At 56.4% G+C, this 10,923-nt stretch overlaps 1 protein-coding gene across 6 annotated transcripts in view; it reads left to right on the forward strand.

Moving 5' to 3' along the window:
* Positions 1 to 8,459, forward strand: part of ARIH2 (ariadne RBR E3 ubiquitin protein ligase 2) — a 43,747-nt gene extending 35,288 nt beyond the window's left edge. For 5 of the 6 annotated variants that reach the window (XM_036994266.2, XM_036994267.2, XM_036994265.2 and 2 more), the window contains 8 exons: positions 919 to 1,036; positions 1,971 to 2,021; positions 2,102 to 2,123; positions 3,528 to 3,679; positions 4,236 to 4,379; positions 4,995 to 5,063; positions 6,104 to 6,187; positions 6,401 to 6,865. In XM_036994266.2, the coding sequence (XP_036850161.1) occupies positions 919 to 1,036; positions 1,971 to 2,021; positions 2,102 to 2,123; positions 3,528 to 3,679; positions 4,236 to 4,379; positions 4,995 to 5,063; positions 6,104 to 6,187; positions 6,401 to 6,472 (712 nt within the window). In that variant the 3' untranslated portion in view covers positions 6,473 to 6,865. Of the gene's footprint in view, positions 1 to 918; positions 1,037 to 1,970; positions 2,022 to 2,101; positions 2,124 to 3,527; positions 3,680 to 4,235; positions 4,380 to 4,994; positions 5,064 to 6,103; positions 6,188 to 6,400; positions 6,866 to 7,939 lie in introns of those variants that run through there. The other variant, XM_073230576.1, reaches the window with a different exon arrangement.
* Positions 8,460 to 10,923: the final 2,464 nt, after the last annotated feature.

Consider the following 10,923-nt stretch of genomic DNA (forward strand, 5'->3'; position numbering starts at 1 on the left):
TTAGTTTGTCGCATTGATGACTAGGAGGGCAATGGCTGCCATGGACTGAAGGGAAAAGGCACTCCCCTGACCCTGTCACTAACTTCATTCTCCCAACGGCTGTGTATTGATACTGTCGTGAGGAAGAGGTGCGAGGTAATGGCAGTCGTAATTAGGTCTACATCTGTCCCCCACAGCCACACCCAGCTGGAGGGTTCGTGGTGGGGCTTCACAGACACTGCGTGGAAGATGTGCTGTGTCTGCCTTTGAAGAAACAGCTGAAGGGTCTGTGGCTCTGCGGAGGCCAAGAGCTGCTCATGCAGCCGCTTTCCATCCTCTGTCCCAGAGCAGGAGCTTCTGTTCCTGGGGCGCGTGTTACTGTCTGCCTGAGCCCCACCACCCACACAGCATGTTGGCTGTACAAAGGGGAATTCAGTGTGAGCACCTCACCCCATGAGTGTTGGGACAGTTTTCTTCCCTTAGTGCCCAGCAGTGTGGCCATACCTTCTGTGGCCACCATGCTCTGCCATTTGTGTGTCTTGTGGGCTCATCTGCCTTCCGGAAGGAGGTCTAGTGCCCTGCCTTGGCTCTGAGCCAGTGTGTCCTCCTCAGAGCATTTAACCGGGACTTTGGGAGGCTGAGTTCTGAATTAGACAATCTTGCAGGAAGGGTTGATGCTACACAAGACAGTGAAAACAGAAATATTTCATTTGGTTATGTTGACAGTTTGTCTTAGAGGGGCTTAGACTGAAGAAAAGTTCACACAGAATTTTACTACGATCCTGGGTAAGTAAAGGTCCCAAAGGCCTTGAGAGGTGGCTTTACCTCTTTGACCAGCTCTGATTTAGGATCTGTTGGCTTGGAGAGAAGGAAAATTAAAAATCTGGAATCCTAACGTAATTAATGATCATTTGAATGTTTCTCTTTTCTGGTTTTAAGTTTCAAGTGTCGCCAGATGTACCACGCCCCCACAGACTGCACCACGATCCGGAAGTGGCTCACCAAGTGTGCGGATGACTCTGAGACAGCCAACTACATTAGTGCTCACACTAAAGACGTAAGGACTGTGTCTTACCTGCCATGGATCTGCTCTCCTTGGTGCTTCCCAGGCTCGGGCAGGTGGGCCGTCTGAGAGCACAGCCCCAGGGTCCTTGCTGGAGGCCACAGACCCTCACCCAGACTTTTTGGTTTGCAGCAGTTTATTGTGAAGTGCGTTGGGTGCATTCATTTTAATGAAATGCTGAAATGCCTGGAACAGTTGGACACACCGGGGAACCAATTAGAAGAAAACCAGGTTTTATTGAATGCCTTCTAGGCTTTTAACAGCACAGGGAGGGACGAGGCTGATAGCCACACCTAGTAAACAGAAGGCTCTAATGCACACCCGGGCCAGAGCCCTGGACGACTGGGTACCTGGGGCTGTACCCTGTACTGGTCACGTGCCGAGTTGGTGCACGTACAGACACAGCTGTGACTGTGACAGCCTGAAGCATAGTCGGCCTCCTGGCAGTGGGGGGCACAGCGTCAGGCTCACCTCTGCACTGCCACCTGGGCTGCCGGCATCCCTCAGATGAGAGTGAGCAGGTTTAGTGGTGGTTTCCTCTCCCACTTCTGGATACAGAAGTTGAGGCAGGCCAAGCAGCACTCTGTCCGCCGTGGCAGCTCTGTGCTGTCTAACATTCCTCCCAGGCTGGCAGGCTTTCTGCCAACTCAGTTGGTGCTAACTCTGAGCAGCCCTGTGGCAGAGATGTGTGGGGGATGTGGTGGGGCTCGGCTGGTGCTCAGAATGTCGCATAGCCAAACATGCTGATCTGTTCCCATGAATTGCTGTTCCAGCCGCAGCAATCTGCCATATTTAAATGAGGTGCTCTCCCCAGAAGTGCCCATGCCATGCGCTCACTGCTGGGCTCGTGCGCTGGGATCTCTGTGTAGTGTGTGTTTGCCGTGGCTCGGCAGCATGCGAGCCTAACGGTGCCCTTTTGTCTCCCCAGTGTCCTGCATGCAACATCTGCATCGAGAAGAACGGAGGCTGCAATCACATGGTGAGCAGACGCCGGCCCTCTGCGCGCGGCCCATGGCTTCGGCCAGGTCCTGACATGTTCCTTCTGCTTCCCTCTCACAGCAATGCTCCAAGTGCAAACACGGTGAGTCCTAGGCTGGGTGCTGCCGGCCCGTGGCAGCCTCCACCGCTTGTTTAGTGAGTACCTTTGCACTGACGTGACAGCCAGCAAAGGGCCTCGGCACTTCAGTCACAAGCAGCATCAGGCAGCTGTCGGGGTTTATAGTTTCTGGTCCCTCTATAGTCACGCTGCCATCTTGCTGACACATATAGACAGAGCCCAGGTAAGGCCGCCTCCTGCACCCTCACTCATTTGGGAAGACTCTAGCATGTGCTTTTTATTTCTGCCAAGGCAGTAGCATGGGGCTTATCCGTGTGGCCCTATGGACACCTTTTAGAGCAGGCTGTACATGGCTTTACTGAAGGCAGTAAATAATAGTTTCTCCTGAGGTTTGATAAAGCTTCCTGAGGAGCCTTGATGTGGCTTTTCGGGCTGCCTCTGTCTATCAGAAGGTTGTCTAGAGCCTGTTGGCTTTGCTTCCCTTCCTGCCAGATGAAGTAAAGAAATAAAAGTCCTTCAGTTAGGAAATACGCCCCCAAAAGTCTCTTACACACTGCCGAGATGCTGACAGGGAGGCCAAGAACTTCTTTTTGAAAGGGCCCATCTCATCTTGTTACTGTGTTTCCCAGGAGCCACCCTAAGCAGGGTGGACATGGCAGGTCTTGGGAGGGAGCAGTGGCTCTGACGTGCAGCAGGAGGGTAGGCCGAGGGTGTGGCCGCCTCCCCCAGGCATCCTGCTGTCTCTCTCCGTGTCTGAGTGAAAAGGACACAAACTGTCCACTTGGACAGCGGGTAAGGCAGTTGAAAGAGCAGCAGCACGGTGGACAAGATAGTGCCCAGGCCACCCTGCGCCCCCCGAGCATGTGCCCGCAGAGTTTGCTGCCACCCCTTGTGTTGCCGTATGTGTGGGGCTTGCCACCTAGACCGGCAGCCCTAGCAGTGCAGCCAGCACACTGGGGCTCGTGAAGGAGAGGCTTCCGAGAGGAGAAGCCAGCGACCTCGGGTCTCCGGATGTGGCTTTAGCTTCCTGAAATTTTACAAGAGCCACTTTTGGGAAGCCAGTGAGCCAGCCTGGGTAGTGAATCCCGGGAGACGGTTCAGCCCCTACTGGGCACTTCAGAGACTCTGCTGGCCCCTCTCCACATGATGGCAGGAGCTGTTTGGACATGTGGCATCTGCAGCGGGTCTTGTGTTTTTCTCTCCTTGCCTCTTCGCCATGGAAGCAGAGCCACAGTTCTGGGTATGGGCTGCTGTGTAGTTGTAGGTCTTCCAGAAATTTTTTTTCAAAGAATAAGAGAAAGGGAGAAAGACTTCATTCCCAACTTTGTGTGCGGAGCCTTCTAGCACAGGAGCTGGGCAGGTGGTCCTCAGGAGGCAGGGTGTGTCCGGGGCCCGGGCAGGGGGTGAGGCGCCCGCCTGTCTGTGCAGACTTCTGCTGGATGTGCCTGGGCGACTGGAAGACCCACGGCAGCGAGTACTACGAGTGCAGCCGCTACAAGGAGAACCCGGACATTGTCAACCAGAGCCAGCAGGCCCAGGCCAGGGAGGCCCTCAAGAAGTACTTGTTCTACTTTGAGAGGGTAGGTGTCCCCACCTTCGGCTGCCCCTCGACGTGGCCTTCCTCCAGCTGACCCGCTGGGGTAGAACTCCAGTGCCTGGAGGCTGGAGCCGGCATGCACGCCCGCTCAGGGCAAGGGGCTCCCACAGCGGTGCTGGCGGCACCTGCACAGGGTGGCTGTGGGCTCGCAGGGCAGCCATAGCCAAAACAAAGGATGTGGTGCTGGCCCTGCTTGATGGATGGGCTAAGGGACAGTGAAGGCCCGACTGATAGCCAGATTGAGCGGGAGTGTCCTCCAGGGAGGCCCTCCAGAAACCCACAGAGCATGGCACATCTGGTTCCCCAGCACAGGAGTTGGGGGTGCTAGCTTTGTGTGGGCCTCAGGGTAGAGTGATCTGGCAGACAGGGCTGGTGGTGTGGACTGAAGAAGTCCCCTCCCACACTCACCAGGACACACAGTCCCCAGAGGTCAGATGGGACCGTGGCCAGGCCCTGCCAGCTGGGGTGCCTTCTGAGCTCCTGTGTGGCCTCTGCACTTCCTGGGGCTCGTGCAGCTCTCCCCGCTCTGCCCCCTGCAGTGGGAAAACCACAACAAGAGCTTGCAGCTAGAGGCACAGACGTACCAGAGGATTCACGAGAAGATTCAGGAGAGGGTCATGAATAACCTGGGCACGTGGATCGACTGGCAGTACCTGCAGAATGCTGCCAAGCTCTTGGCCAAGGTCTGTGCCTCTTCAGAGCCCCGGTCGGACGCCTGGTCTGTCAGGCCCATACCTCTGAGGGTGGGAGGCACTGTCGGGGGCAGGGGTTCGGCGCCCTGTGCAGCCCCGCATGCTTCTGCTCACGGGTCCACGGTTCCCCGGGCTGGGCCTGGCCCGCTGAGGACGCAGCCCTCCGCTGGGTGTCCAGAGCATTTCCAGGAAGAGTACTCCGCCGCCTCTGCCTGCAGGGAAGGAACTGCGGGGAAGCCAGAGCCCTTTTCTTCTTTTGTCCCATCCATGCGTCACTCAAAGGAAAATAAGAGATTGTCTTTGGACAAGTATTGAGATAGATGTGTGGACTCTGATGTCCGACTCAAGAGGGAAGAGCCATTGAGGCAGCTGCTGGTAATGAATCACAGTTTGAAAAAGGAACTGTGGGTGTTCTGTGACCATTTTTGTTTCAGTTTTTCCCACGTTGTCCCCCAATTCATCCTTTATTTGGCTTGGCCTCATTTCTTCAGGCCCATACCTGTAGAGCCAGGCAAATCTGCATGATGGGGTGAGGTCTGTGAAAGCAGCTGAGACGCCTGTGGGTGGCGAGCAGGGACACAGGCACCTTCTCCTCTCGTGTTGCAGTGCCGCTACACCCTGCAGTACACGTACCCGTATGCATACTACATGGAGTCTGGACCCCGGAAGAAGCTGGTAAGGCGGCAAGTCCCTCCACCCTGCCTCGGCGGGTCCTCGTCCGCCAGCACTTCACAGGGCCCTGGGGATCAGACCCAGGTGATTGAAAGGCCACCGTCAGGACAGCGGTCCATTTTAGAGCTCCCTCCTCCTCCGGGCATTGCCAAAGTAGGCGTCAGGGGCTGGCTTTCTGTCATAGTAAGGCAGATACACTGCAGCCCCCAAATGGCCATATTTAGAGGGTGGCGGGCAGAAAAGGTCCAGGACCAGCCGGGGGCCCGTGCTTTGGGGGGACAGCCTGCACACATGTCACTAAACGACAGTGGGCTTCTTACATCTTTGTTTCCTCCTCCATCTTGATATGGGGCTGTTTGCCCCGCCAGATGACAAAGGAAATCACTTTTCATTGTTTAAATATTGGAAAACACAGAAAAACATTGATAGTGTCTGTGATCCTGCCAGAAAGAAATGAGCACTGTTAGCATTTCCAGCTTTCTAAAATTAGTATTTGCTCACTTACTTGCAGCAGCTTGTCACAGCTGTTGCTATTTGCCAGGCCAGGAAATACCATTTTGTAAGAGCTGCATAAACAAACGCTCCACTGTGTGCTCATTGTCATTTGGGCATTTATTGTTTCTGATTCCCACTAACACATAAGACCTGGAGGAACATCTTGGTGCATAAAGCTTGGGTGTACAGTCACTGTGTCAAATGCTTTGACTATTTTTAAGGCTCCTCATTTGTAGAAGGGCCAAGAACATGAAGTACTGGGTGAAAACCCGTGTGGACTTGTTTTTCAGCGTGCCTCCCTGTCTGCTGGGGGCTCTCCCTTCAGGGGCTGGGGTCCTCCCCTTTCTCTGGGGCTCTGCCGTTCAGGCTGTGCATGCCCACTTTCGATGGGACTCTGGCCTGGGCACGGGAACACGCTTGCTCCCTGAGGAGTTCCTGGGCGGTCTGCGGCCCACGCGAGCCTGAGGTGTGCCGCGTCTGCCCATCCGTCCGCAGGCCCTGCCCGGCTACCGCCCTCTCCTTCTGACCCTCCTGCTCTGCCCGTACAGTTTGAATACCAGCAGGCCCAGCTGGAGGCCGAGATCGAAAACCTGTCGTGGAAAGTGGAGCGAGCAGACAGCTATGACCGAGGGGTGAGTGCGGCTGCTGTCCTACGGTCTCTGCAGGCGCGGGGAGCTGGCCCGTCGACAGGCACGGGGTCGTTGGCACACAGGCTGGAAGCAGCTGCTCAGAAGGGTGGGGAGGGCAACTCTGCCCTCAGAGTCCAGGGCTTGGTGCTTGTGGCTCTGGCCGCACCCCGCCCTCGGGACTGGGCTGTGCAGCCCCAACTTGCTTCCCTGGTACAGGACCTGGAGAACCAGATGCACATAGCAGAGCAGCGGAGGAGGACCCTGCTGAAGGACTTCCATGACACCTAGGGGGCCCAGGCGGCCGCACAGGGCTGGGGCTGGGGCCCGCTGCCGTCTGCATGCCGCAGGCTCTGCCTCTCGCGGCCCGGGCAGCCTGGCCCTCCTCCGGAGAGACGCCGGCCTCACACTTCTAAGTGGATTTGTTTTCTTCTCATCTTTTCGCTTTGTGTTTCTTCCAGGGTAGAGACCGTATTGACATGGTCTCTTTTCAGGACTTGTATCTACCCTGGGTGGTTGCTGGGAGGGAGGGAGGGAGGGAGAGTCTTTTCTGAGTGACTATTAATAGTACTAGACCATTACAACTCATGTAATTTTCAAAGGTTGTACAATTATACAAAAAAAAGCAAACCACAGAATTACACAGAACCCTTTTTAAAAATAAATTGGCATTGGAGTGTTTTACCCTCTAGCTATTTTACTAGGAGGTAACGTAAGCCACCCGCCCACCGTGCCGCAGTGCCCATGGCAGGAGGCCCAGCATGGTCTTGCGCCCCAGAGGCCCGAGTCACGCACGTCTGGCCGCAGCCGGAGTCCTGAGGGAAGAGCAGGGGCAGCACGTGGCGAGGAGCCGCATCGGCCCGGGACCAATGTCAAAGGCCCGGGACCCGGGGACCACGGCTCAAGCCTGCCTGCTGCCTGTGGCCCTTTGTGGTCAGGTGCCCCTGCGTACCTTGGCTGGGGGCAACGATGCAGAGCGGGGTCTGCCACTGGGTGTCGCCGTCCCTGATGATGTCGCCGTCTGTGGGCCCAGCTTTATTGTGGGCAGTGGAGTTCGCCTGCATCTGGCTCCTGAGGCCGGAGCCCGCAGCAGATCCAGGGACAGCAGTTCAGCACAGGGCATCCCTGTGTCTCAAAGTGGAGATCTACTTTTAAAGGAGATTTTCCTAAAATAAGTGCCTTGTCACCTCCTGTGCCAGCCTTCCAGTGGTGTGGCTCTGACCAGGTCTATGCGCAGCCACACCTGATGCTCACTCTCAGGTGAACTTAAGGTCGCAGCTGAGCCTGGCCCTCCCCTGGGCACTGGGTTTCCTAGCTCAGGGGCCTTCTTTGCATAAATTGTTTTCACATTACTGGGAGCATGTCCAGTGGCCACTGGGGGTTGGGGTACTCCCCCTTGCCTGCTTCCAGCCATTGGAGAACACCAGCCTTTGGGGCTGGGAGGCTGTGGCCAAGGGAGCCCTTGGTCTGTGGTCCTGGTCCCTGTGTTAGGAGGGCTGGCCAGGAGACAGGGCCAGCTTCCACGCAGTTGAGCACAAAGGGGCAGGTGGCCCGCGTGGTCCAGCCTGTACTGAACCTGCTCCCGTGGGCCTTTGAAGTTACCTCCTGGTTCCTGGGCTCTCTCTGGCTTCTTCAAGGCCTCCAATCTAAGGCTGGCAGAGTGTCTACACACGGCAGGGCTTGACCTGGAGGAGATGCTCAGGGGGCCCTCTGACCATAGTATTGGACAGTCTTTGATGGACATTTTCCCATCAACAGTGTTCCAGGCGGTGTGGAGGCTGTGAGCTGTGTCGCTTTTGAAGGCAGAGGACAGCTGCGTCGTGGGGGGACACAGCCGGCTGCCGGCGCCCTTCTCCTCCCTTGGGTTTTGTCTCTTCCTGTCCCCTGCACATGGGTAGGCTGGGGTGGGAGGGCAGTGAGGGGTGTAGCCAGCGAGCCCAGAGGTGGACCCTGGGGAGCAGAGGGAAGTGAACACCTGCCACAGGATCAGGACGGGTGCGAGTGCTGTGGGCATGCGGGGGAGCCTGGGGCATCCTGGCATCTCCCCGATCGCCCAGCTGCTACGAGTGCACTAGGGTCCAGCTGCGCCCCAGTGACTGTCCGTCATCAGGAAGAAGGGAAAGGCCGGATGGGGGTTTTCTGCCCTACAAGGGGTAGGAGATAAGCAGAGTCTTTTCATGGACTACAGATCTTTTGTTTTCTTCAGTGAAAAAGTTTGAGGCAGTGTCATCTCAAAGTTGACTGGTTTATTCAAAATAAACCGAAAGTTTGATTGTGACAGTGTCTGTAGTCTTTAGAGAGTCCATGTAGCTCCTGAGCCAACGCCTCCGGATCCTGGCTGCGAGCGCCAGAGGCCTTCTACTGGCCAGCCCCTCCTCCCGAGGGCTGTCAAGGCCCCACTGGCCAGACTGCCTGTCTCCCCTTTGGGCTCTCCTGAGAGGACACCTGTGGAGGGAGGTGACCAATCCGGCAGCTTGAGATCTCCCGGGATGCCTGCTGAACTGTCCCCACCAGACAGCCCAGTGTGGTGGTAAGGTACTGATTCAAACACCCCAGTTCTGCTGAGGCCCTGCCCTTCATGCAGAGACCCCTCAGGTCCCCCCAAAGCAGCTGTGGGAGTACAAGGCCGCTCAGAAGGGCAGGGGAGTGGCGGCTTCATGGGGGCCTGGGGTTAGGAGGAGGGCTCCAGCTCAAAGCGGGAAGTGTTCAGAGGTCATCCCAAGGGTTGAGGGCAGGAAGTGGAGTCCGGCTTCTGAGGGGCCACATTTGTGGTGCTAGAGTGGCAGTACCTTCTGTGATAGCTCAGGGGTGAAGGCTTCAAGGCTGGGCAGCATGCCCAGGGCAGTCCGGGCCCCGGAGACCCCTCCCCCAACCCTGCCAGTCTGCACTCCAGAGCTGCTGCTCTTTGGACCTCAGGTGCGTTCCCCCCACCTGGGCATACAGTGTGGTGCAAAAGATACTTAGGCTCTACCCTCTAGGAACCCCCAGGATATGGGGATGTAGGTGGGTTTGGTCACTGGTGAATATTTTCACTGAGACAAGTCCAGAGGCTAAAGGGCCATCTGTGCAGATCAGTGGACAGGGTGCTGTGTGCTGTGGCCTTGGCACCACGACTTTGGTGCTCTTAAAAAAGAACAAGAAAGGATAGCATTCCAGTGAAGTCTAGAGGGGCAATTTTCCATGTAGCCTCTAGGGATTCATGCACAATTTGAGCATTGCCTGTGTGCTTGGCTCTAGTTTGGGCACTGAAAAAAGTTTCATTAACGGTGACTGAGCACGTGTCCACTTAGTCGACTGTCATGCAGCCCTGTGGGTCGGTGCCTTCACATTCCACATTACACAGCTGTTCAAAGTAAGTCATTTGCTTATGGTCACTGCTTGTAAATAGCGAAACAAAAAGCATTTGCTGTTAGGAACCAGAAAGGAAGTCCACCTTCAGCAGCAGGCCCAGATTTGACTGTGTATCATCGATTGAGGCGATCTGGCCTATGTGGTGGGAGAGTTAGCCATCCAAGGACCATGGGTTTTTAAAGGCCAAGAAATTGTAGCTTATGATGTGAAATTCCCACAGCCAGTAAGTGGAGCAGTAATAGGGGGAGAGGCGCCGTCCTTCCCGCAACCAGCTTGCCTCCTGTTGTCCCGTGGTTATTAGGCAGGGGAGAGAGCTGTGCATAGCAGCCAGAAAAACTCAGTTGGACAGATAACAGAAATGTAGGTGAATGGAGTTCAGAAAAATAGCTTTGGGAACATGAGCGTTTTGTGGCGATTTAATCACAGGTTTTAAAAGACTAAACAAAATGGTCTCAACGTTCATTCGTGGGTACCAGAAACCCGTAACATCCTTGGTACAATTGTGACTCTCGGTTGGTATTTGCCATGTTTAAAAACTTAGAACATTCATATGGAAAAAATTTTTGTTTCGATTACACTATTGTACTCAGAGGTCGGACCTAACTAGAGTGGAGTAAAGCTGCGGGAAGCGCGAACACTCCTAAATTGACAGTAGAACCTTCATCTGCTTGAAGATGAGGAACATTTCTTTTGCAGCCATCCCATTTCTTTTGGAATTCCTTTTAGGGAGAAAGGGCCAGGTGCTGGCGGCCTCCGTCTTGGCCTCTGCCCAGGGGAGCCCAGGCCCCTGGCTGCCTGCAGTGCTGTCGTCTTGCCCCACCTCAAGGGGGGAGCCGCGCCGCAGCGCTCCCGTTGCCCCCTGCCCCCTTGGGAGCGTCTGGGGCCTCTCCTTTGTTAGGCAATTGCCCGGATGGTCCCTAAGAGGGGCTGGACAGGTGGATGCTCTCGCTGCTGAGGAGCTTGAGATTGCGCGCAGAACCCCCAAGGGGAGGTGGGCCTGCCCCCGGAGCCCCGGGCCCACCCTACCGAGCCCAGAAAATGGAGAACTTTTTCCGGGGAGGAAGTGGGCGGGGCTGGGGGTATTGACAGCGAAAGGAAAAAGTAGCAGCGGGACCTGCCTCGTTGGTGTCGCTCGTCCGCAGCGGCCACGTGGGCGGCGGGCCCGTGCTTGTCTGCGCGGGGGTAGCGCTCGGCCACCAGATGCGGCAGGAGTCCCAGGTACGGAGAAGTCTCTCTCCCCCTTGACGTGCCAGCCAAGGCGCGGAGCGCCGCTACGCCCCGGAGCGCCTGCTGAACCCCGGCGGGTTACTGCTAAGGCGGCAGGCCTCCTCCGGAAAGGGCCCCCGACCGTGCGCCGGGGCGACCCCGACGCCGCGTAGCGGCTTTCTGAG

The sequence above is a fragment of the Manis javanica genome, chromosome 3, assembly GCF_040802235.1.
Source record: "Manis javanica isolate MJ-LG chromosome 3, MJ_LKY, whole genome shotgun sequence".
Classification (NCBI taxonomy): Eukaryota; Metazoa; Chordata; class Mammalia; order Pholidota; family Manidae; genus Manis; species Manis javanica.